At 45.7% G+C, this 26457-nt stretch overlaps 4 protein-coding genes across 8 annotated transcripts in view; 3 read left to right on the forward strand and 1 right to left on the reverse strand.

Moving 5' to 3' along the window:
• Positions 1-165, reverse strand: part of cmc2 (C-x(9)-C motif containing 2) — a 2231-nt gene extending 2066 nt beyond the window's left edge. For all 5 annotated transcript variants that reach the window (XM_079997153.1, XM_079997154.1, XM_079997152.1 and 2 more), the window contains exon 1: positions 1-165. This exon is cut by the window's left edge and continues 54 nt beyond it. The gene's annotated coding sequence lies outside the window, so the exon portion shown is untranslated.
• A 397-nt stretch (positions 166-562) lies between these two features.
• On the forward strand, positions 563-5646 carry cenpn (centromere protein N). Its single transcript, XM_079998134.1, has 10 exons — positions 563-815; positions 1798-1843; positions 1947-2006; positions 3327-3400; positions 3500-3673; positions 3785-3886; positions 4081-4135; positions 4214-4323; positions 4412-4535; positions 4787-5646. Exons 1-10 carry the CDS (start codon positions 645-647, stop codon positions 4906-4908), a joined length of 1038 nt encoding a protein of 345 aa, XP_079854260.1. The 5' UTR covers positions 563-644; the 3' UTR covers positions 4909-5646.
• Positions 5647-6224: 578 nt separating this feature from the next.
• atmin (ATM interactor) lies at positions 6225-13814 on the forward strand. The gene is made up of 4 exons (XM_079997730.1): positions 6225-6399; positions 10617-10742; positions 11713-11912; positions 12007-13814. Exons 1-4 carry the CDS (start codon positions 6370-6372, stop codon positions 13805-13807), a joined length of 2157 nt encoding a protein of 718 aa, XP_079853856.1. The 5' UTR covers positions 6225-6369; the 3' UTR covers positions 13808-13814.
• Positions 13815-23133: 9319 nt separating this feature from the next.
• LOC307228579 (protein phosphatase 1 regulatory subunit 3E) lies at positions 23134-24087 on the forward strand (the record flags this gene model as incomplete). The annotated part of the gene is made up of 1 exon (XM_079998284.1): positions 23134-24087. The coding sequence occupies one exon, from the start codon at positions 23134-23136 to the stop codon at positions 24085-24087; it is 954 nt and encodes a 317-aa protein (XP_079854410.1).
• Positions 24088-26457: the final 2370 nt, after the last annotated feature.

Consider the following 26457-nt stretch of genomic DNA (forward strand, 5'->3'; position numbering starts at 1 on the left):
AAACTCCACAAATGACGCTTGGTCCGCCTGGGCCAGAGGCGCGGGGCGGGGCGGCCACGGAGGGCGAACAACGAGGAAATTCTTCAGCCAGAAGCGTTTTGAAAGCGCGGCTGTAGCAGCCCCGCGACGGCAGCTCGGGCGGAGGATGTTCTGCAACGTTCGGCGCGGACCTGCCGGGGCCTGGACGGCGGAAGTGACGCGACGGCGCGCATAACGCCCTCCCCTTAGGTTGTAAATGTGATGTTGTCGAGGAAAATTTAGTGAAATATATATATTATATATATAAACATATAGTATATTAAAAATAAATAAAATAAAATAATACTTCGTGTGAACGATGATATCAAATTCGAAAATGTCGACGTTTTTAACCGTAACTTCACTACCACTCCGCTACGAGAGGAGGCACTATAGGCTGCACGCGTCATTTGAGAGGATGAGTATGATTGGACGATTTGCCGACCGCCACTGAGGAAGAGGAAGAGGAAGAAGAAGAAGAAGAAGATGGAGGCGTGTCTTGTGTTCAGGGCGCGTTGTTTGGATTCGTAGGCAACAGCTTCCGCCGGTCTCCGCGCCCGGTGGTCGGACGTTCCACGCTCCCAACCGCTCCTCGCTCCGAAAACGACTTTGCCGAGGGTCGTGCGATGGATGACCCTGCGCGGCGGCTAATACAGCGGCTCGTTCGGCGGATTCCCAAGCAGTCGCTGCACACGCTGCTGGGCCGATGGGGCCGTTTGACCGCGGAGCAGCAACAGTCCCTGGATTTAACGCTTCCCAAGTCGGCGCTGACGGAAAACCTGCGGGCCCTCTGTGAGGTGCGGCGCTTTGTTTGTATCTTTAAAGTGAAAATCCTTAAAATGATTTTGTTTAGAAAAAAAAAAATCCCGCGTTTGCTATGTTTTTGGGGTTTTTTTTTTCCATTGTTGTGGGCGGGGTCCGCCTTTCCCGACAAGAATGCCAAGATCGAGTTTCCATATTAAAGTTCTAATCCGCAATATTGGTCTGTAAAAAAAATATATATTTTTTTCTATAAAAGATCCCATGTTATGCACGTTTTAAGAAACATCTATTAAATGTATTTGCGTTAGAACATTGGGGACCTCCCTCTCTGTCTTTAAGAAGCACTTGAAGACCCAGCTCTTCAGTGAGCACCTCCTGTCCTAACCTACAATTACTTAGCACTACCTAGCCGTATTTATTGTTACACGAATGTTGTTGTGACGCTAATCTCTGTCGCAATGTAGCTTGAATGTTATTCTCCCCTGTAAGTCGCTTTGGATAAAAGCGTCTGCTAAATGACTAAATGTATATGTAACATAAACGCATACAAATTAGTACTTATTGTGCATAATCTCCGGGTGCGTTGCAATGTCATTTCACTACATAAATGTATGCTCGTATGTATATTTATGTGACAAAAACAGTCAATCGATCAGAAGAAGGTAAACTTTAGGACGGAGATAAGGTAGAGACGAGGGGGAACTGTGAGAACCCAAAAGTTAAGGGGGGGGGGGGAGAACTGTCGCTGTTTTAATGGAATTTTGAGACTTCCACCCGACACAGACAATGTTATGCATTACCACTTTAAACATACTTGTTTATTCCGTCTATAGCTAATGGGATGACCAAAAGGGCAACTTTCCTAGCACTCTGACCAAGCAGGGACACTCAAATAATACTCTGGGTGAAACGTTCCAAATGAGGTTGGATCCGACTTGGCAGCATGCACAGTTTGAGTTGTGTTATGGTCAGTGTGTCCTCCTTCCTAACCTGTGCTTATGGTTGTATCCTCCACAGGAGAGCTGCTTGGGAGTCAAGCACATCACTGAACTTGAGATGATGTGTAAGTCATTTGAACTCGGGGCAAATTTGTTGTGACAAGCCGTGTGCCGCCTGTGAGGAAACTCAAGTTGAACACCTTTTCTTATTTGTTTCATTCCTTTAAGATATCATCGACAATCCGAACCATGGGATGTGGCACGCCCTTCACCTCCTTGGCCCAAGAGGTAAGCATGCCTCATAAACACTGTTCTCTATGTGCTTTCTAGGCTTGGGCAGATCGCCGATCGCTGATCACCAATCGCCGAAGGACATTAATGACAGACGATTTTTTATTATTATTATTTTTTTATCCGCTAGGAAAAATCCGTTAACATCCGTTTTGTTTTGTTTTTCCATTGTAAATTAGCAATTACAATGTTCAAACAGACAAGTATAGGATAAATCATCTTATTTAAAAATCGGGAAAACATTGGCTGTAGTATACACCGATCAGCCACAACATTAAAACCACTGACAGGTGAAGTGAATAACATTGCTCATCTTGTTCCAATGGCACCTGTCAAGGGGTGGGATATATTAGGCAGCAAGTGAACAGTCAGTTCTTGAAGTTGATCTGTTGGAAGCAGGAAAAATGGACAAGAGTAAGGATCTGACTGACTTTGACAAGGGCAACAATGTGATGTCTAGACGACTGGGTCAGAGCATCTCCAAAACGGCAGGTCCTGTGGGGTGTTCCAGGTATACAGTGGTTAGTACCTACCAAAAGTGGTACAAGGAAGAACAACCGGTGAACCAGCACCAGGGTCATGGGCGCCCATGGACTAATTGATGCGCATGGGGAGTGAAGTCCAGCCCATCTCATCCAATCCCACAGTAGAGCTACTGTGGCACAAATTGGTGAAAAATTGAATGCTGCTATGATAGAAAGGTGTCCGAACACTCAGTGCATCACAGTTTGCTGTGTATGGAGCTGCGTAGCTGCAGACCGGTCAGAGTGTCCATGCTGACCCCTGTCAACCACCGAAAGCACCTACAATGGGCACGTGAGCATTAGACTTGGACCATGGAGAAATGGAAGAAGGTGGCTTGGTCTGATGACACGTTTTCTTCTACATCATGTGGATGGACAGGGTTAGGGTCCGATCAATGGAGCATCTGTGGGATGTTCTGGAACAACAAGCCCGATCCATGGGGGCCCCACCTCACAACTTACAGGACACCTTCAGAGGTCTTGTGGAGTCCATGTCTCGACCGGTCAGAGCTGTTTTGGCGGCGGTATTAGTGGTGGTTTTAATGTTGTGGCTAATCGGTTCATATGACTATGTGTTCTTCTAATCCTCGGCGTAGTATTGTCTGACTCAACTACTACCGTAGATATGGGATGTGACAACGACTTCATCATCATCAATCACTGGGAGGGCGTGAATTGGACGATTTCAATTTTGAGCGATTGCCCAAGCCTTGTGCCTTCGCATCTTGCAGTGTTTTTCTTTCATCGTTTAAAATAACACATATATGTATAAACTATTGTTTCCCCCTCCCAGATGATGTGCTTTCAATTGATCTGACCGAGTTCAAAATGCAGTTTAAAACCCACCTTGCTGAAGTCATCAGACATGTAAGGAATGTCCTCACCGAGGAGATTTGCAACACTGTCCATCTCTGGCCTATGTTGAACATCCTTTATTGAAGGCCTGCTTCTGGAATTACATTTAAGGTGTCAATCAAAATAAAGAAGCACGTGGATGAGGCTCTCTGGATCCGCGTTGCCTGGGGCGATGGCTACTCCAGCCCAAACCACCTGAAGCCGACGTACGTTGTTCACCATCTGCAGACGCCATATGTTTTTGTGACCGGCTTGACATCGAAACAGAAGCCCCTGCTCTCCCAGGTAAGACTGAGGTGTGCGGTTCGTTTGCATTCCGATGGACACTTGTTTTCTTTTCTTTTCTTTTTTTTTTTGAGTCTTCCCACCTTTCCCAAATAAGTCTATACGTTGCAGGCCTTGGTGCTGGCCACCAGACACAGCTCCGTTAAGGACGCTAACCTCAGTGGGCAGAACCTCAGCGCTATCAGGAACCTGCTGATGAAGCAGTATCAACAGGTAGGAACGGGATGAGGGGAAATTGAGTTGCTTGTGTTGCTCTGGTTTCCTCCCACACTAAACCGTACATGATGAGTCATAATTTGATTTTATTGCCTGTAACTTCCTCTGGATTATAAACAATGGTGTGGGCCCCACCACTGTTTTATAGGTTATTTATATTCTCTAATTTAATCTTTTTTTTTTTTTTTTAGGTTTTCCCGACCAAGCACCCTCGTCCTCTTGGGGAAAAGAATCAACTTCCCTCAAGTGTGTTCAGCTCATTTACATTTCCCCAAATAAGTAAAATATATATCCTTTTTAATATGTTTTTTTTTTCTTTTATAGATCCACAGATAGAGCGGGAGCAGGCCAAGAACACAGAGAACAGCCTTCAGATGGCGTGCAAAGCTTTTGGTGACGGGGCGTTGCCTCAGCTGCAATCCGCCGTGTACAGGGTGCGAGGAAGCACGACTCCGTTACAAAAACAGGAAGTCCAACATCGAATAACTTGTTTGTGATTCATGTGTTTCCTCTATCCTGAAGCTGGAGACGAAGTTTAGAGACAACACCAACCAGATCATGACGGAAAGGGAGGAACCGTTCAGATGTGTTGTTAAATTTTCGAGCGCAAACCTGCTGGAGTCTCTCAGACACTGTGCGTCGTCAGGTGAGTGAACATGCCTCGTGTGGAGCTATGTCCAACAAATAACCTTTTAGTTCTGTAGATGACCACTAGGGGGCAGGAACGCACATGTGCGGAGACGATGCTGCACTGCAAAGGGGAATGTTGTATTTAATGACTTGTGTACTTCCTGCTGCACTATTCCGGTAAGAAGTTTGCAATCAGTGTTTATTCAAGAACATAATTTGTTAAGTTTCACTTCCTTTTTTTTTTTTTTCTTCTTTTTTTGTTTACAGGAATTGCCTCCACCCCTGTCACACCTTTGCTGTCATCCATCACCAAGAAAGGACAAAATTATTTTGTGATCAATGACAAAGGTCCTGGTCCCCCCTCGCAAGCAACTCATCCAAGAAAATAAACTTTTAAGTCAACAGAAATGGCAGCCTTCTGTATTGGCCTATTTTAGTTTGTTTGTCCGCGTTCTGTCAACAAACTCGCTTGTTGGGATTTTAGAGTTTGGGCAAGCATGTGGCTCGCCTGTCTTTTTCCACAATTACTAAAATGTCTTCAGTCTCCTATTTGTCATTTTATTTTCTATGTGGAATAATATATGCTCCCCTGTGCTATACACATAACATTAAGCCCAAATATTTTAACATTTTTTGTGACCATTCCCCACATTGTTGGGTTATTTGTCCTTTTAATAAAAAGTTGCTCGCCTACCTTACAAAATGATGTATTTTGCTGTGGACGCGTGGACCTCTTATCACCTGCATCCAATGATGTATTTTTTTTAATTATCTTTTTGCTCAGTTTCACGCCACCCCTCCGCGGTGGACAAAGCATCAAGAGCCATCCTTGTTTATATAATAAAGTTTGTCTGAATAAACATAACGCCATCCGACCATGACTCCAGGGCTCCACAGCCGATTTGTCCTATGAACAGTAGAAATGACCCTGCAATCCATGTGATGCAAGCAACAACAAAACAAAAAATTTGACTGTACTTGGCGGGACTTTTTTTTTTCCTTCAATATGCTGTTGTGCAAAGAGTGGTTTCAAAGTACGGCCTGAATTGTTCACTGCATTCACTGTCTTTTCACTTACATCGCTTTACTCCAACACCATCAAACTAATCATCTCTGTAAAGGCAACTCATCCGTCTTCAAATGGCTGTGGTTCCTACACTCTTGCATGGAAGATGAACATCATTTTGTGGGGCCGGAAAACAATAAAAGGAAAACAGCTTACGTATAAAAGTTTAAATGTCATCCTGTCCCGAAATGTGCCAACACAATTGCTGCCTTGCCTTCTATTTGCAGAGGAACCATTTCACCTGCCACCATCCAAAGCATGTGCACGTGTGTGTGTGCGTGCAAGCATGTGTTGTAGTGTGGTGTGACAAATAAAGACTGTTTCTCCTTCTTTAACTTCTTCTATTCTATTTATCGTCCCTTGTTTTGTTTTGTTTTTGTTTTTGTTTTCCTCTATTAATACTTTCACCTCCCACCCATTTTCACACTGGTCGCGTCTCCTCAACGGATGTGACGTCGCCGCCGCCACCCGGGAAGCGGAAGGGGCGGAGCTTCCGCAGACAGCCCCTGGGCTCTTGAACGACGCGAACGCTGTACGAGCGGGCTCTCGCTGGTCAACGCGCAGGAACATGGCCGCCGCCGCCGCCGCCGCCGCCGCCGCCCCGCGTCCGCCGGGGAAAGCCAACCGCAAGGGAGCGCCGGGACGCCACGCGGGCTCCGTCCCGTCCGGTGGCGGTGAGATAATTAAGCCGTCCGTCACGGAGCTCAGCAAAGAGGTGCGGACCAACATCCTGTGCACGGTGGAGGGCTGCGGCAAGATCCTGCCCAACAGCCCCGCGCTGAGCATGCACCTGGTCAAGTCCCACCGGGTCCAGGTACGGACGCCGACACCGTTATGTTCCACGCAATGCTGCCGGGGGGGGGGACGCAAGTCGTCACCAAACTCCACCCACGCTGATTCAGCGCTCATTTGCGTTGTCAAAGTTTTAACTAGGGCTGTCACCGTCGTGATTTATTCATGTATTTATTTATTTATTTTAGTTGACGATTAATCGGCGTAGGCATAATCGCGATTAACCAGCGATTCCTGTTAAATGTAATTTCACGCCACTGTAATCCGAGATCATAACAGTGTAACTGTGTGTGTGTGTGTGTGTGTGTGTGTGTGTGTGTGTGTGTGTGTGTGTGTGTGTGTGTGTGTGTGTGTGTGTACCGGTTCCAAACGCGGCGTCCATTGACGTTGAGGAACGAAGCATAAAAACCTTGAGGTCGACAGGTTTGTTTTCCTGGATCCAATCCATTTATTGAGCCGTTTCGTCGGTTCAGAATCCACCCGAGAGCGATCCGCGCAGGCGACCATGTAGTCATTCGGGGGGCTCTAAGACGAGGTGATTCCCGTTCTTTCTTCTACGGGGCTTGCTTGGTGCGCGTCCTGCCTCCATTGTTTTTTGTCAAAACTGGGTTTTAAGGCGGACTGCGGAGCTGTGGGTTTTGAGACTCATCCATCATCCCATTGTCATGTCACCCTTGTCAAAGTTCTTTGTCTACCTTCGGGTAAACGTCCTTGGCTTCTCCATTTTATATTTTCCATGAGACGTAGGGGTTCAATCTCCTTTTTGGTACATCACCTGCTTTGCTGACGACCCAAGTCTTGTTCGGAAAGGTGAGAGTGGAATTTGAGCGACCTCTTAAAGGCCTAGCTAATGGATACTAAGGGGCATAAGTTTTGCTCCAAGATCATGCAGGGTGTGGTGGGTTTGCAGGGAATTCTTGAAGGGAGCACAATAGAAATCTGGAGGGCTTTACTGCGAAGAATGGGCCTTTACTTTTTAACCCGTGCCTTTGTGAGGCAACCATGCAGGAGTTGTTGTTGTAGTAGTAGTAGCAGCAGCAGCACAGTAGTAGTAGTAGTCGCCGTCATACCATGCTCATCTTAACCACCTCAAGTGACCAATAAAAACTGGAACACACAGGCCTGACAGCTTGAGTTGCCCAGTGAGTGCCCTGTATGTTTGATATTTTACGTGGTTATTCAACTCGGGCTTTGTTGTTCATTTTTGGTGCACCGCATTAGTGGCTGGGTCGCTGTGAAAAAGGAATTACATTCAGGCCGGACCCGCAGGATACATTAACTACTGCAGAAACCACCAAATTTGAATATTGTTTCATGTGAATTCAGGTTGCCATAGTTACCAGTGTTATACAGTGTTCGGGCATACACCGATTACATTACTTGCCCACCGTTAAGCCTTGTTTTGTTTTTTTTTTAATAGACACACCCATTTAGTTCATTTTTGAGTACAAGCACCCGCTTTCAAATAAAAGAGAACAACATATTATTTTGTAAAACACAGGTAACAGGGTAACGGCAAGGGGGAGGTACAAAACAGGCGTGACAATATGTTGCTATGGTGATGCACAAAGAATAAAACAAAATGATTTCATGTCCAGTATTACATATAAGAATTTATACAAGAAATAACTTGGAGCTTCAACACCGTTGCAATCACCGGACCGACCGTGCCACGCGAGACCACCACATTCGAGCCACCATCTGCTTCATCGCTATAAGCACTGAACAGCCTCCATGCAATTAATAAATAGAAAAAAAACAACTTTTTATATCAATCCACTGCTTTTTATTTAAGCCATTAAGTGTGATATTCTGGAGAAAATCGCTTATGTGTCCGGCTCTGAGTTTTGCGGAGCAGACATGCGCAGTAGGTCTACAGGTAATGAGTATCGCAATATCTTATCTCGTAAAATGCGTGACAACATCTGTGTTACACATTTCACTGCATATATGTATGAAAGTATGTATATGTATGTGAAGAATAAACCTCTTGAATCCTGTTACCGGTAACACCCATGTTGTCATGAATTTATTAGCGGGTGGGTAAAATAAATTCCTCACCGCGGCATCCCTCATGTGAAGCAGGCTCTCTATGTATTTGGAGTTTTTTGGAATGTTAGAAAATGTTAAGAGGCTATCTTTGTCCGGAATTGTTTTAACTCTATCACTACTATACTGCCATATCAGCCCCTAAGATATAGGCGTTTGCTGCAGTAAACATTCCTTTGTCGCGAAGACTCATGACTCCTGACTAATTTAAAAGATTTGTTCACTACGAAACATCTGTCATGTCTAATTATTTTGCAGTTTTGTCACCGACAGCTGGTATTAATGGCACTCAAGCGCCGGCCCTCGCTTTGATTGCGCCTCGAGGTTTGTGTCACCCTCTGACTCGTGCGTGAGCAGATCTGCCAGGCCGAGCACATCTGGTACCGCCTCTGGGGGAACCGTGGACTGAGTGCTCGCTGAAGCGGCGATGGCCATCCAAGTGGCGCTGTAACCTAGGTGTACATTATATTTGCGTTTGCAACATGCTTTTATTGAAACCCGAAATTTTAAGTCTTCCTTGATTGACCTGGTTCTCAGAAATAAGCCACATCAATACTTCTTCTGTTTAATTATGATCAATATATTGGTGATCATTGTTCAGTTGGTTCCATAAGAGATGTTGAGGTAAACCTGGAGCATCCATTATTATCACTAAATGCGCTTGCTGTAGAGTACCGTTTCTTAACCGGTGGGGAAAATTCTTCACTGTGGCATCCCCAGTGTATGCCCAAACACCCTGTAACACTGGTAACACCGATAACCATGGCAACCCTAGATCACATGTCACATGAGGCAGAAAATCTGGAAGGGAGAAAACAAACTGACTGGTTGTCTTGTTTCAGTTTGTGTTTAAGTAGATCCATCGGAGGCCCAAATGTACTGAAAGACTGAGTTTTTCATAATAAGTCCCCTATAAGAATTGCAGAGAGAAAAATACTCTGTGTGTTTTTGTGGACCATGTGGAGATCTTTTGGGATCTTTTTGCCATGGCATATTTGCACACAGCCCCGCATGTCGTTCACCTACACACTTAGTATTCATCACCGGCTACGCCAAGAACAAAGAATTGGCATTCAAAATTGAGGTTCCCTTCCTTTTACAAAAGTACGAGGAATTTACTAGTTTTGTGAATGAAGTCCAGTTTGTGACCACATGCTTTGGCTACGGCGATCCATGTCTAGTTAAAGCTGGACAGCTTCACTTGTCATGTTGGCAGTTCCCCAGATGCCAGACACATGTTCTGTTTGTTTTAATTCCATGAATCCCCTTGAGATCCATACTAATGGTCCAAATGATTTTCGCATGTGTTGGTGTCTGTTACAATCTTTCAACTCCTTCCATTATCTGTCCGCTTTCTTGAAAGCTGCTCTGTTGACACTCAGGCTTTCAGCAGACCCTTTGTAATGTTATTAGTAATAACTTGCAGAGCGGTGTCCTCCAGTGTATAAGCCGAGATATGTGTGATGTCTCTGCATGCAGTTCCTCCTGGGTGGGGGTATTCATTTCTGCCGGTCTACTATTTAGTAAATTACTCTCGGAATTGCCAATTCCTATGGGTCTTCACATTGTATCGTTTGCAATACTAATGGAAATATATCTTCAAAATATGCAGCCTAAGCCCATTTAATAAAAAAAATAATAATGATAAATACAATAAAAACTGTATTTTCTTTAAGTCTACATCGTTTCTCCTCTGCATGATACAGGAGATAAATGAGAGCTTGTTTTTCAGCTTTAGCCATATTCCTCCACCTAGTGGCTCAGCATCCAGTCGACAAATGTGACCTTGAGCAGCACAGCGGTGGTCACACACTAGGAGACTGTTTATCATGCTGACTGGATGTAAGGCACGCTGCCTGCCAGTGCTGTTGTCTTTTATGTAATGCTGTGTGTTTATTGCTTTAGTGCAGCTTAATGACAGCTGCTTCAGCATGCTCTGTACGGCTGTTAGGAGGCAGAGTGAAAGCATATGTTGGGGAAATTCAATGTACTGATTAGCTAATTAACTTTAACATTTGAATTATTTAAAATGGTTGTCTTATTTCTTCCCATCTCTCTATTTTTTGTAATTAAGAAATCTGTTAATCTATCATTACAGTTGTTTAAAATCTCCCTGGATACAACTGTAAAACAGCCCGAATTTATGTATTTATTTATTTATTTCTATTTCCATCTCCTCTTTTACCTCAGGATGGTCTTGTCAACCCAACTATCAGGAAAGACATGAAAGCCTCTCAGAAGCTCTACTGTTGTCCCATTGAGGGTTGTCCCAGAGGGCCCAACAGGCCCTTCTCCCAGTTCTCACTGGTTAAACAAGTAAGACCATTCCTGTTCTACCCACTTACCATTGTGAGCCTGGCCTTTTGTCTAGCATGCTAATGCCACACTGTGTGACACAGTGGAACGTTTCTTTAAACCACACTTTGTAGCCTTACCAAGCAACCGCTCGGTGCCAGTATCCTACGTTAACTCTACTGGAGCTGGTTTCACTTGCCCTAAGCATCTTTCACACTACAGCAGGAAAGAAGGCATTTTGAAAGTTTGAGTGCAAGGTAAAACTTGCTGACATGTTTGGGAATTTTTGACCAAAAGAACAGGTTGTGATAATGACTGATTATACTGTTTATACATCCCTTTGTGGATCATCATAATATTCAGTTGTGCTAAATTTGCATGCTAGTCAAAAACATTTAGTGTCAATATGTATACAGCCTTGTTATAACATAAGGCTGCATACATATTGACACTAAAAGCATGCAATAGCATTATCCAAACTATTAAACTTAACTTGCATTCCTGTTATAATCTGCTCCGAACATTCTTTGGTAGATCCCTAAAACTTTTAAATGTAATGCTATACATTTTGGAAATCTATCATCCAAATAATAAAATCTACCATTTTCAACTGGATGTTGGATAAAGCCCATTTTACACTACAGTGGCAAAAATGTGGAAATTGATTGACTTATGTGCACTTATGTAATGCAAGCCATGTAATGTTATGTGTTTTCTTTTCCTCTGTCAAATGTTTCCATTCCTTTTTTAAATTGAATCAGATTTAACTCTGATTTACTAACACTTCATTAATACTATTGATTTTATTATTGACAGAACCACTCAAATCTAGACATGGTGCTGTAAAATGTACACACATTTGGTACATTGATACCTGTGTGTTTTTGTTTGTTTTTATTTTTGGTTTATTTATTATTATTATTATTATTTTTTTTTTTGCAAGTTGTTTTAAAGAAAACTAAAGAATTCCTAAAACCCATTTTCTCCCCAGCACTTTATGAAGATGCATGCAGAAAAGAAGCACAAATGTTCCAAATGCAGCAATGGCTACAGTACGGAGTGGGACCTGAGAAGGCACATAGAAGATTGTGGGAAGACCTACCAGTGCACATGTGGATGCCCTTATGCAAGTAGAGCTGCGCTACTGTCTCATATCTACAGGACGGGCCATGAGCTCCCCACAGAACACAGGTATACAATAGGCCACTATAGGCCTCGAAAACAATTCTAATAACTGATTTTAACCATTACTTATCATCAATGTATGCTGTGTCTTTTGTTGTAGAGTTCCACCAGTGAAAAAGCGCAAAATGGAGAAATTGATCAGTGGCTCTGTGAAGGTTATGCCCAGTGAGATGACATATCAAAATGTGAGTGCCAACATGGAGCTATCGGTGGGATGTCTTCCTTCGGATTTGATAGGCCATCTCCTGGAGACGCCAAATCAAACCTTGAACATCCACAGGAGTCACAAGAAGATGCTTCTACCAAAGCCGAAAATGGCTCTGGTCAATGTCCCTGTGATGCAGCTGGCCCATGTGCCTGTCCTTCTGCCCTCCACCGAAAGCGGGGCTCTGAGGTCCGTTGTTCTGGCCTTGGACAGCCAGGGCTCCCTGAGCACACTTCAACTCCTCCCACAAGCGGTGGGGGCTGTGGTCCCTCAACTGGATTCTAAGGCCCTGGGCATCAAGGATGGCGTTCTTACCTCCCGCTCCACCCTGGGGCCCATCAGCACAGGGGTGCAGGTGAGTCTAAAGCCACTCTGCTCAGAGGTATCAACCAGCATCCTTGGGGCTCAGCGGGGGAGGAGCACCTCCACAAACATTCAGACAGACATATCCTACCTATCCAGAATGCCTTTAGGGACAGGGGTTGGCGTTGGGATGGGGCTATGTGCAGTCGGCGAATCCTCTGTGTCATCTTGTTCTCAGACGGACATCAGCGTCGGTGCTCAAGTCCTTCTGCCTGTCAGTGTGGAAACTCAGACATTCCCTTTCAGAACCAAAGCCACATCCACTATTGGAGCTCAGACGGACAATCTTTGTCTCGGCCAGATGCCCTGCTCCTCAATGTCTGCTCCTCCCTATACGACCAGGCAGACCCAGACACGCTGCCTCGGTGCTGGAGCACAGTCCAGGGAGAGGGTTCAGATGGACCAGGCTATTATGTGCTCTGACTTGTTTGACAGTGACTCTCTCAGTGTCTCCACCCAGACACATGTGGCCATAGAGGAGCCCATGGCTGCAGTAGGCAACACTCTCTATGAGGAAGAAAAGGCTGTCGAAGGCATGTGCTTTGCGGTGCAGACAGATGAGCTCAACCCGAACAGCATGTCGGACAACCAGACCCAAACTATGACCCTCCTCAATGACCTGGAGAATATCTTGTCCGACAGCATGTCAGGCCACCGGGTGCTCGGCGACACCTCTGCAGGCTGTGGGCCAGACCTGGACCCTGTTCAGGCACCGCACGCCGGCATCGACTTTGACTTTGAAGAGTTCCTTAACGCTGTGCATATTCAAACACAGACGGAGGAGAGTGAGCTCGGCGGACTCGCCGGCGTCACGCCACTGGAGGTGCTGGACATTCAGACCCAGACGGACTTCTTGCTGCTGGATGAACTGGACCAAAGCGTGGGACAGAGCCGAACCCACGCCAGCGACCTAGAGCTTGAGATGTTTGACACTCAGACTCAGACTGACCTTAATTTCCTCCTCGGTGCCGGAAGCCACATGCCGCTCGGCAGCATCCTGCGCCACTCCAGCTTTTCTATGAGCACAGAGTCCTCGGACACAGAGACGCAGACGGACATCACCCCTCTCCCACTGGGACTTTCTCCTCAACTCCCCGTTCCGCAGGGAGAGAACACGAGGCCATCGAGCAGCACAGAAACGCAGACGGTCACCAGCCAAGCGGAGGGCCTCGGACACCTCTTCCTGACGAGCAATGAAACTCAGACAGTCATGGACGACTTCTTATCAGCCGACCTGGCCTGGAACATGGATTCTCACTTCAGTTCCGTTGAAACCCAGACTTGTGAGAGCCTGTGCGCTCTCTTTCAGCATCCTGGGAAACCCAACAGCTGAAGCCCCTCTCAGTACGGCTACTGTCTGCTCGTTCACCTCAGAGGAGTGTGGTTAGGTTCTCTGGGCTGTAGGACCACAAGCGACGTCAGACTCGGGCGTTTCTGGAGTCTTTGAACATTCCATGATGAACATTGTGTCCAGAGCGTTTCTCTGACATACACGCAGATGGCTTGGTTGCACTTTATTAGCTCATTGGGCATGATATTTCAACTCCTGCCAGTTTACATATTTATTTGCACATAGGATAACATTGTGTCTTGTCTAAAAATCAAAAGCACGTTTACTTCTACAACTTGATGTATAAGCACTAGTCGGCGCTTAGTCCTTGTACATGTTAGAAATGTAACACTACAGTGCATTAATATCGTGTGCAATTTTAACAATGAGGTCATGGAAATTCTCAATCTCTACATTTCACAACTGTATACATGGCCTTTAACCCTAATATATATAATACCAATTTTCTGCTTCTGTTTGATGCTTGCTTCATTGATGTAACATTGTTCGTGGGAAGATTTTAGTGAAGTGCATCTTTCAGAGTTTGCACCTTGTGAAATAATCACTGTGAAAAACTATATAAAAAAAACAAAAAAAGAAATCACATCACAAAACACTGCGAGTATGTATAAGACGTTGACCAGCATCACAAAGTGATGCCTCAAACTGTCGTTATCTAGATGTGGCACAAGTCATTAGAACGCTTACCTTAGTTCTGGCAGTTTTTACACTGTAATTAAGTGTATGTGTTAGATTTGGTGTCGCGTGATCGCTCCTCTGCCTGACGGCCGTCCGCTTGGTCTAGGACATAACTAGGAGTCAGTTACCGGACCAGGCTGTTGTCGTCCTTAACTTATTCATGAGCTTGCTGACAGTGCCGGAGTGGCGCTGCACAGAAGCGATGACGATTGTGGGCGGGGTTGAACAAATTTTATTTGAGTGAGTTGGATGTCCTATTTGGTAAGTCTTATTCTAACACCGGTGAAATTCCTCCATTGTAATCGACTGCATCCCCACCTTAGCAATTGGGACTCATGCTTCTTTCATCTCTTGGACAAGTCACCGTGATACCTGTTTTGTTTCTTTCTATTATTCTCAGTAACCTCATTTGCACAGGCACCTCGTTCAGACCGTGTTCTAGGGAACTACGATATACTGCAGGCCTTGAGTATTTATTTATTTTATTCTGGTGCCTTATTCCAAGTATTATGCTTTAATTCGAGTTGTTGATTTATTTATTTTTGAAGTTAGCACTTTTTGTTGCAAACCTTTTTGTGTTGCTGCTCTGAGGAAATAACAGTCGTAAGTATACTTATTTTTTTTTTTTTCTTTTGTAAAGAAAAATATTTTTAAATAAACCGTTTGCATGGTTTGTCAATTTTGATGGAGAATTTTCAAAATGTTTTTTTGCTGCATGAAACGTCAGGTCACTGTTCATTTTCTGGTAATTCCATTACTATGTATTTTGAGGAGTCGCAAGTTAATGTTGCAATTACTAAATATCCTTTAAAACTAGTGAGTTTAGATAACACTGTGTCCAAATGTATTACGCGTGGGTGCTTTATTTTATTGCATCCAGCATCAATAGCTTCTCTCTGTTGTACGGTATCTACTTGACCTTCTCAAAATGGATATTTATTGTAACCGTGTACATTCTGTTTTGTAATTGAATAGAACTGACAAATGCCTTGCTTAAACCTGTCAAACTTTTGTAAAATAAGTTACATATTCCAGTGTCAATTACAGCGCTTTGTCTTCTCTTGGAAGGGATTGCATGAAGACTATATTTTCTTCAAATACAAATCATTTTTATTTTTCCTCACAGCCTTTTGTTTGGTTGCTCGTTGCCTCAACGTGTGGACTTAAGGTTGACTTGTTGGTTCCACTGTCAAAGCCCTACTGCTCTCAATAAAGTACTGGAGAAGTGCAACCATTCCATGGCTCTTTTTTTTTTTTTTCATAGTGAAGCACTAGAAAGTTTAATTTGTAAAACGTGTGATCCCATCTTAACTACAGCATCGTCTGTGTATCTAAACACGGTGTAGAAGAGCATCTTTCAGACATTTTGTGTAGGTTGGTAGCCCTTTGAATGGATAGCAGTGACATCCAAAATTATAAAAAAAAAAATTTCTTGTTGAAGGTATTCCAAGAACTCTACAAACAACAAAGCTGCTTACAGTACGTTTACAAAACATGCAGTACTGGACAGTGTTTTTTATTATTTTATTTATTTGAGGTTTTTTTGATTGTGGTCAGCTGCTCAGGTTTACTGTGGCACTTCGGAAATGATTTACCCTTCATTAATATCCGTACAGCATTTAATAGTGGAATAGAAAAGTTTGTTTTCCATCCCATTTGTCTCCTGATCGTTAGCTGGTATTGATCACCAAAAAAAGATTGTGAAAATAAATTTCCAACTTAGGCTTGCAACCATGCTTGGAACAAGTAAAGGAAAAAAATGTATTAATGACATAGGAGGACATGCAGACGGTTGGTGTAAGGGAGGAAGATGCGAAGAACAGAAGGTATTGGGAGGCAGATGATCCGCTGTGGCGACCGCTAACGGGAGCAGCCCAAAGAAGAAGTAGTATACTCAACTCGAATGCTTATGCAATCAGGAGAAATGTGTTACAGTCCACCTGAGTACTTATAATGGTGTGGGGGGAAAAAAACTAAACTCTTCATTGCCTAAATCGTTCGTTTGATTTCTCTGTAATGTAAGATTAAAAAAAAAAAAAAAAAAAGATCTCAAATCAATGTCTTAGACGCTGTAATCGCAATGAGTCTGTTCACCTTTTCCTTTGGCGGGGCACTGTTAAAGGGACCTTGGTCGCCAACACCATGAAGTGCTGGGACGAGGCCCATTGCGAGCGCGATCTGAACCCGCTGCCGGTGCGCTCGGCCTTCCTCAGATTGTTCGCCTTGGAGAAGGTCGAGCCGGGCACCAGGGCCGCTATGGAGGAGAGCGGTACCTTGGAGGCGGGGACCCGGAAGGTGTTGAGCAGTCGGTGGCTCTGCTGACACGAGCTGCAGTTCGAGGCCAGCATCGCCCGGTTGACGTCCTTGGGAGGGTCGGCGAACCTCAACGTGTTGTCCTTGGCTTCCTCTCCTCTGCCCTCCAACGCGGCCTCGTTGCCGCAGATCTGGCCGCCGACTCGTAGGGATTTACACTGGGGAGATTTGACCGGCGGTAGAATTGGTACGCTGAGATTGGAAACGTGAGCCGGCTGGGAACGCTGGAAAGACAGTCTGAGCCTCAGGTTGTCCATCTGTTCTCGGAGCAGGAGACGCGGTGTGGATGACTGCTGGGCCGGAGGCGATAGGGCTTTGTTGTTCTGGGCTTTTGCCTGGAGGCTGGGAGGGGGCGCGGCTGTGATCTGGCCTCCGTCGTGGGAATTGGCATGGCAGTCGCCGCTGTGCTTGGACGGGCTCTGCGTCTCGAGGAGATTCAGCTCCGCGCAGAAGAGGCAGTGGTACTTTGGCCCCGAGTTCTTTGGCTTCTTGACCTTTTTCAGCGGCACAAGCAGGCACCCCAGCGGGTGGACTCTGCCCCAGCCCCGGACCTGTCCCAAAGCAGAACACGACGTCAGCCTCGGAAAATGTTCATTGGAATGTTTATCTTTTTCCGATGAGACGAAACGCGGCCGGAAGTTCTTGCTTCAACGTTATGGTTCTCCAATGCAAATCAATGAGAAATTCAACATTTAACACTAACATACACGTATGTGTGAGTTAACATATAAATAATAGCTCATTCAATAATAGCTTATTACGTGTGCAAGTGTACTGGCATCACCGCACACTGATTATTCCACACGTTATTGTTATAATTATTATTGAACAGTTTGTGTGTTGGTGAACCCGGGATGTATTATTTATCATAGTTTAGGAGAGTATTAATATTGTTATATTGTTGTTTTATTGTTTTACTATTGTGGTATTATTATTATTATTATTATTATTATTATTATTAATAAAAGTCCAGAGATCCCAAATAAATGATGTTAACACACACGTTAGGGAAGTTGGACCGGGGTCGGGGGAGCGCTACTCACAGCCTCGTCCCAGCCGGAGAAGATGAACTCCTCGTAGGGCTCCTGCTCCTTCAGGGACGCTTCCTCGCTGATCTTCAGGAAGTCTCGCACGTAGCTCCGGTCCGTGTGCGCCGCGCCGGCGTCACCGCAGCCCGGCGGACACTCCTTCTCCGGGTCCTCACCGGCAGTCGGGACACATTCTCGGGAGGCTGCCATGTATCTGACGCCTAGCTCTGGAGGGGACGAACGGAGCAGAAGGGAAAGGCCATGACGCGCCGTGGCGGGGGCCGCGGTTACGCGCTGAAGCCGCCGCCGCCGCCGCCGCCGCCACCACCGCCGCCGCCGCGCGACTTGAGGAGTCGCCAAGTCGTCGTCATGACAACCGCGAGAGGCGGCGCTGGATCGACGCGGGGAGGGGCTGAGCCGGTGGCGAAAGGTTCGACTCTTCGTTTCGTTTTTAAATCGGCTCATCGAAGTTCGAGTTCATTTATTTGCTGTGGGAAGTGAAGTGTGAGTCGCTCTCCCCAAAAGAACTGATGTCAAACGCTTGAGCGTTTTTATTTTATTTTATTTTTTGGCTTGAACTTTAATTTAGTCCTCAGTAATTATTTTCAGTTTGTGAGTCGAGGATTAACTCACTCGGCCACTCTTGAGTCAGAGATTCGCTCACCGCGAACGAATCGATCGCGAGTCTCTCGCATGAAGCATCACGAGTAGCTGCAACTGAATTCAACCACTCCGCCCGGTTTGAGCAGTTTCATTCCAGCTCTCTCTCTCCCTCTCTCTCTCTCTCTCTCTCTCTCCCTCTCTCTCTATATATATATATCTCACATTCTCAGAGCCAGAATATTTAAGCTGTTATGGGATTGTCTTGAAAGTGTAGTTTCATTGCTGCCGTGCCATTGTTCCGACCGCCCATTGTTCCGAAACCCCAATTGTCCGAAAAGTGGCCCATTGGACATGGACGACACCCTAACCCAAACCATCGCCGACCTCATACCTACATTTAACAATCTCTAACCTTATACCTAAACTTAAACATCTCTAACCTTATACCTAAACTTACACATCTCTGACCTTATACCTAAACTTAAACATCTCTAACCTTATACCTAAACTTAAACATCTCTGACCTTATACCTAAACTTAAACATCTCTAACCTTATACCTAAACTTAACCATCTCAAAACCTAACACCTAAACTTAAACATCTCTAACCTTATACCAAAACTTAAACATCTCTGACCTTACATTCATTGGACTATTGGGATTTCGGAATAACAGGCCATAGGAACAATGGGCAGTCCCCATTTCATCAGGCATTATCGAACTGATTGAAACAAAACAGATGTTTATTTGCACACGCTGTGACGTATAACACTCTTTATTTCCTGTTGTGGCTTCGCTGGCTGGTGCCTTATTGACCTTGAAATGAAAATAAATGACTCATGAGCTAAGTCTTCTGGTATCTGGTGCATCTTTTGTCTTTTTCCACGTTTGGCTGTCTCGCTCTCTCTCCGCCCTCCGCTCCACCTCGCTCAGGTATTCTTTAACCGCCTTCTCCCTCCCGGGCTCAATTTCCGCAATCTTTTCAAAGAAGTTCCCTGACTCTTTGTGGTTCTGCGTCCCCAGATATGCTTTGCCGATGCGTACGTGTGCTTTGCTGCGTCTCCCGTTGCACCTCAGGGCCCGTTCACAGTCCCTGACTTCCTCCTCGTACATTCCCGTCTTAATGTGTGCGTCTGCCATGACCGTTGTACTTCACGGCGGTTTCGTCGCCCTGTCGCTCGTACGCTTTAATTTCCTTTGTCTTTGAGATCATTCGCCCTCTTCTCCGTGGCGCCCCTCCTCCTCCTCCTCATCCTCATCCTGTCCGGGGCGTCTTTCTCCGTCATCCTCATGAAGGTCTCTGTGTCGCTCTGCGGGGGACCGATTGAGGCGGCGGCCGACAGCGGTGGAGGGTTTGTGTTGACGCTTGTCTTGTTGATGTTCGCCCTTGCGTGGTCCATTGACCTCCAGAGCGGTGAGATGTCGATCGGCCCTCTCCACCGCCTTCCGTCGTGCTTCAGTATCGGATGAGTTCAGGTCTTTTACTAGTTCGCACACTGTGTCGACACTCTTTAAGAAAGTCTCAATGTCTTCAAGCTGGTCCGCCATGTTGCTTTTGAATAAACAGTACTTTTGTGGACTAAATGTCTCATAGGTGGATAATGAGGAAAACTAGGCAATTCCTGGTGAAATTGAAAGTGTACTTGCCCTATGTTTGAGTTTGTGTGTGTGTGTGTGCGTGTGTGCGTGTACATACGTGAGTGTGCATGTATGTGGCTGCATCCTTCTTCTCCTTTGGCGTACACTGACGGCAGTTCCTTCTCAACTTTATAGGGAGAGAGTTGTGACATCACAGAGACATCACATGATGATGCTCCCCGGGTGGCACGTCGGGGGGCGGGGCGATGTGGGGAATCCCCCGCTATGTTGAAATGTGTTTCCATGACGACTGGATTTCTCTGACACGCTCTGTTTTCCCAAAGGAAACCCATATCCTTTTGGGCAAGATTTTGGCACAAAATTATAGCAGCCCAGAAACTGGCGGTGAGGATATGTGGGGAATTCCCCCAGTATAGTATGTTTACCTTGGTGATGTCCCGTCTCGACTACTGCAACGCCCTCTTAACAGGCTTGCCGGCCTGTGCGGTGAAGCCACTACAGATGATACAGAATGCGGCGGCGCGACGTGTTCAACCAGCCAAAGAGGGCACATGTCACTCCGCTGCTCATCGAGCTCCACTGGTTACCTGTAGCCGCCCGCATCAAGTTCAAGTCTCTTATGCTGGCCTACAGAGTGTTGTTGGGAATGCTCCCGCCTACTTAAATGCTCTTGTAAGAGCACATGTTGCCCCCCGGATGCTGCGCTCATCAAATGAGCGTCGCCTGGCTCTGCCGGCCATACAGCCACGGCAATCCAGGCTATTCTCATTTGTAGCTCCACGTTGGTGGAACGAGCTGCCAAAAATGACCAGAGCAGGGACCTCCCTCTCTGTCTTTAAGAAGCACTTGAAGACCCAGCTCTTCAGTGAGTACCTCCTGTCCTAACCTACAATTACTTAGCACTACCTAGCAGTATTTATTGTTACACTAATGTTGTTGTTACACTAATCTCTGTCGCAATGTAGCTTGAATGTTATTCTCCCTTGTAAGTCGCTTTGGATAAAAGCGTCTGCTAAATGAATAAATGTAAATGTAAATGTTTACGTGTTCCTCCATGATGAGTGGGTTTGTGCTGATCTTCCACTCAGACATTGTTTGTAAAAATGTGTTCAATGAAAAGCTCTTAGCTGAATCCTAACATCTCCCAATTACGTAACATCATTCTGTATGTCCAGGCTGGAGATATTTCTGGGAGTATAGAATAGTATAGAAGAAAATAGATGCTATTCCATTGTGATGAGTCTACCTCAGCCGTGCTGTTTCAATCAGACTGGATGGTTCTATTTTGGTAAAGTGTAGCCGAGTCTTGGAGCCTTTTTTCGGAGGGTATGGATTTCAAATTAAACTGGCCTATCGATTCATTTGACAAATTGAGTGAATTGAATCAGCGCCTGCAGGGCAAAAACTCTGGCAGACAAGCTCAACTGGCATTCACATGAAAGCCTGAGATGTCGAGCAGGAAACTGTCGAGACCGAGGAGATTGTAGACATCACTGTGGTTGTGATCGAGCACACATCCGTTCAGTGCCGCAGCAGCTGCTGATTTCAACCTTCAGCTGATTTGAGGAGGACGGATTCATTGAAACGAGGTCCGACTCCACCCGGAGGACGAGATTCACATCTGACAGTGAATTGCCTCATAAGGCAGAGCGCCGTGGGCAATCTGCTTCCCTCGCTGCATCCTATCAGTGTGAGGTCAGCGTCTCACCCGGTACGTCGCCCCAAAAAAAGATCTAATCCTGAGTGAGAGTGATAACTCAAGCTGCATCCCTATATTCTTAACAGTCTCATGGCAGCTGATTTATTCTCCTATAAAGTGATTGCACTTTTACATCTATAGTGTATACGTGTGTCATTGTCCATAATTGTGTGCCGGAGGTAGAGAGCGTTTCAAGAGGAGCGTGAACGTCGTCGCCATGACAACCGATAAGGGCTTGATGACGTAGTGGAAAGTGGAGGGAGGAGGCGTGAGAGATGCAAGAGATGCAAGCTGCATCAAGCTGGACCTACAGGCCGCAGCTGAATCACAATATCTTTCTTATGTAACAAAATGTTCCCAATTCTGGAGATCCTTCACAAAGGACACAAAATATAGATTTGGATACATACATATATATATATACACATTTGTATAATAAAACAGAATGCAATACAACACAACACGATACAATCAGAATCGGTTAATCGGGCCAGTTTTCATCTACACGGGATTTGTTTTGGTAAGGATTGTACACAGTCAAGTAGCATAAAAAAGACAATATGTATTGAATATGCAAAATGTGCTCTTTACACCATATACATATATATTTTTTTATTATTATTCTTTTAAGGCACTGATAGTGGGTACAATACAATACAATGTGTTTCATGTGATTTGTCTTGTTGTGATTACTGTGGTAGTCTTTGTAGTGCTTGATGTGAATTTACTGGGACACAATTTCCTCGCAGGGCCAGCAATGTTTCTAATATAATCGAATAGAAAACAATACATTAGTTCCACGTTTATTGTCAATTTGTAATTAATACATTGGAGTGTGCGTTGTCACAGCTCACAGATTAAAAAAAAAAATATATAATAATAATAATAATAATAATAATAAAATAACACAAGATGAAAGACAGCCCATAAAACATGTATGCTTATTTAATTGTATTTTTAAAGTGGCATCAGACTGTAATCACACGTTTCCCAGGCGGCCGCCAGTAGAATGGAAGCGGGCACGTTCAGTCCCGCACGTACACGGGGCTCCAGCAGCCAACCAATGGAGCTCCGACACCGCCGGGCTCAGCCCTCACCGCCACATGTCATCACCGTCAACACGAAAAGGGGAAACTCGACGCGAGACCGTGCACCGCGCTCTCTGCTCCAGCAAAGTCCGGAAGATTCTAACAACCTTCTCGTAATTCGCTCATTGGTCCGGTGTGAGAGGCTGACGCGGCCGGTGCGCCTATCCCAGCGCGGGACTCCTGCCTCCTCTGACGGCTTCACCTCCCTCGCTCCGCCGGCTCGTCGATCACGCCCGCCTCCGGTCTGCAGCGGTGCGGCGGGGGGGTGGGAGGAGAGGGGGGGGGGGGGGGGCGTCCTTTATGGAAACCGAGTCCGGGCGCCCTGTCGTAGTCATGCTGCCTCCAAAGAACTGCCTCCCCCGGAACTACAGCTGCATAGCCGGGCTGTTCGGGGGCCTGGCGGCGGCCAACCCGCGCCTGGACGACGGGGAGGACTTGGACTTCGTCAACGGCACATGCGAGCCCGCGGAGAGCCCCGTGGTGGACGAGAGGCCCCGGGGGCGGGAGGTCTCCCTCAAGCCGCCGCAGAGTCCGAGTCTGCGGCGCAGGTGCAAGTCCCTGCCGACCCCGGTCGAGAGAGCCAAGCTGGAGATCTGCCGCAGTCGGAGCCCGACAAGTCAGAAGAAGGTCCGGTTCGCGGACTCCCTGGGTCTGGAGCTCACCTCGGTCAAGCACTTCGACGACGCGGACATGCCGGAGGTGCCGGAGCGCATCCTGGCCAAACTCCCCAAATCCCCGCTCTACGGCAACCACAACAGCATCCATAACAACCACTTCCACGACATGGACACCAAGTTCCCGCGCGGCCCGGCCCAGTCGGTGCGCATGGAGCTGCAGTTCACCGACCCGAGCAGGCTGCCCGGCTTCGAGGAGCAGGTGCGGGAGGTGAAGGTGATGCTGGAGGCCGCGGAGGCGGACGAGTTCAGCCTCCACGGCTTCGTGCGGGTGTTGAACCTGGCGTTCGAGAAGAGCGTCTCGCTGCGCTACTCCCTCAACAACTGGATCACCTTCATGGACAGCCTGGCGTGCTACGTGCCGGACTCCAGCGACGGCGTGACGGACCGCTTCGCCTTCAAGATCGTCACCCCGGCGTTCCTGGAGAGCGGCGGCACGCTGCAGTTCGCCATCAAGTACTGCGTCGGCGGGGAAGAGTACTGGGACAACAACCACGGGGACAACTACAAAGTGCGCCGGCACCGGTTCAAGATGTCCCCGCCGCGCGAGTGGGAGAACGGCTGGATCCACTTCATCTGAGACACGTGGAGGTCGATGTGCGCGCCACTATAATAATAATAATAATAATATTAATAATAATAATAATAATGTTATTATCATCATTATTATTTTTATTTATAATAATATATAATAATAATAATAATAATAATAACAATAACGATAATACAACGGCCACCCCCAAAAAGTTCGTTATGGTTTTTCTTTTTTTTTTTTTACTGCCAAACACTGTTCCTCTTTTGGAGACATATTGTAGCTATAATATATGTTTTTCACCTAACTTGAAAAAATGTATGTGAAAAATGAGTCATTCGTCAACTTAAAAAAATGCTTTAAGTTGCAAAACCTGTGTTTTTTTAGGTTTCCTTGGAATTGGGAGATTGGATTGTTCATTTTAAATTCGGGGGGGGGGGGGGGGGGGGGGGGGGACAGCATACAAAAACAATTGAGTTTGTTTGTTTTTAAATTGATCCATTGCCTGCAACCTTTTTTCTTTCTCGTTTTTTTTTGTATAAAGGTGGACACGGCGAGAGAGTTAATATATAGTGGGGGTGGTGAAAGAAATGCTTAAATATAGGCCTACGTCTCGAAAGCGTCCCCTCGGGGGGCCCCCCGGGGGGGACGCAGCTGTCTGATATTTGGCCCCTCCGGCCGGGGGCCCCGCACGCCCCCCAAGCCGGGGCTCGTCCACGCTCTTACGTAATGGAGAAACACGTGCCGCCCAGAACGTCGCAGCTCGTGGAGGCGTCGTCGCTTTTCAGAGATGCAGGGGGGGGGGGGTTCTCCTTGTTGTTAGTTCACACAGTGCGTGCTTTCTTCCCGCGTGGTTATTGTGGCAGGACGACACAAAACGGGAGATCACAACAATTACGTCAATTAAAAAAAAAAAAAAGTGCGTCAGCAGGGAGCGCGTGGAATAAAAGTGAACCGGTCTTGCCGGCGTTCATGCTGCGTTCCCGTGCCATTGAAATCGGCAGTTCCGTACTAAATGTGATGTCATTGTCTGTTCGGGGAAAACATAAATATATGTGTATATATATAAAAGAAGAACTACAGAGTAGCTTAATTAAAAATGCGTCTTTATTTTCTAATTTAAAACTCATACAAATGGAACTTGTTATTTCTCCCCCCCCCCCACTGGTAACGGTGTTGCCATTCGATGGCGTATCAATGGCGTTTCTTTACCCTATCCAAGTAGCAAGTCTGTTTTTTTCCGAGCTCCGACCTCAGTGGAACGCAGCATCATGGCTCACGTTGATCCAAAGTGAACCTGTGTTGCAGCAGCAGATTCTTCCAGACGTCTCCCGCAGGTTGGGGAGGGTGATAAAAGAAAAAAAAAAAAAAAAAAAAAAAGGACAATAACCACATGTCTTATTCAACTGTCAAGAGTGACAAAATGATAACAGAGAAAAGAGTGATATATTTTCTAATACAGTAGATATAAACAGAGTTCCCTACTATCACTGTCACACCGTTGAAACATGCCTTATCAAAGCAACGGGTGTGGCGCATTCCAATTCTGTGAAAATGCATTCGAATGCAACCGAAAATCAAGTCTATGTCATTTAACGCAGATTAAACGTGCAGGTGTATTTTTGGCCATAGTATGCATGCTATACCAAAATGGTGCCGAGTTTATTCCTTTCAGAAAGCTTTGGCATCTCCACCTCTGGGACCAGATCACTGTATGATTTATTAAGCTGCATGATTTGGGGGGGAAGGATAGGACCGGTGGTAATCAGTATTATATCAACATGAAGTACTTTTAAAGGTCTATCGCTTCATCGTAAAAGGTTAAGCTTCCAGCCATCCTTACCACCGTTGCAGCTGCTGTTACGTTCCTCATCCTTTGAATTCCCTGCCATTGTACGGTATGAACGCTGTATTCGTTAATGTTCATTCGGAGACTTGAAATAGTTTGTTTTGCTGTTATTTGTAAGGGTTAAATACCTCAGATGATCACTCATGGACCTAACGAACCCCTCAGTTAATGCAGGTGTCCTTATTATTTCTTCCTGAGGTTGATCGTTTGTGGTTTTTTTAATAAATTATATATTCTATCATATAAATCCAGATGCAAAACTGTTGATGTTAGTTTTTTCCAAATGTCAACATTTACAAAACAAAACAAAAAAAAAAGACTTTCAATTCAGGTTTCTGTCGGTGAATTGTTTTATTTTAGTACACTTCTCGAAGAGAGCTGTCTGCGTGAAGTGTCCATTGCAATGGAAACAATGTGGAACGAGCCTCCACTGAGATGTTGATATCAGCCCTGATCTATATTGTACAAGAGATTAGCTTTATAAAATGTCCTAACATGTTGGCTGGCGTGAGCAGAACGTCTGGTTCTGGAGAGAATGACTCATGGTGCATGCCATAAATATCTTAATT

The sequence above is a fragment of the Zeus faber genome (assembly GCF_960531495.2).
Source record: "Zeus faber genome assembly, chromosome: 3".
NCBI classification, from domain to species: domain Eukaryota; kingdom Metazoa; phylum Chordata; class Actinopteri; order Zeiformes; family Zeidae; genus Zeus; species Zeus faber.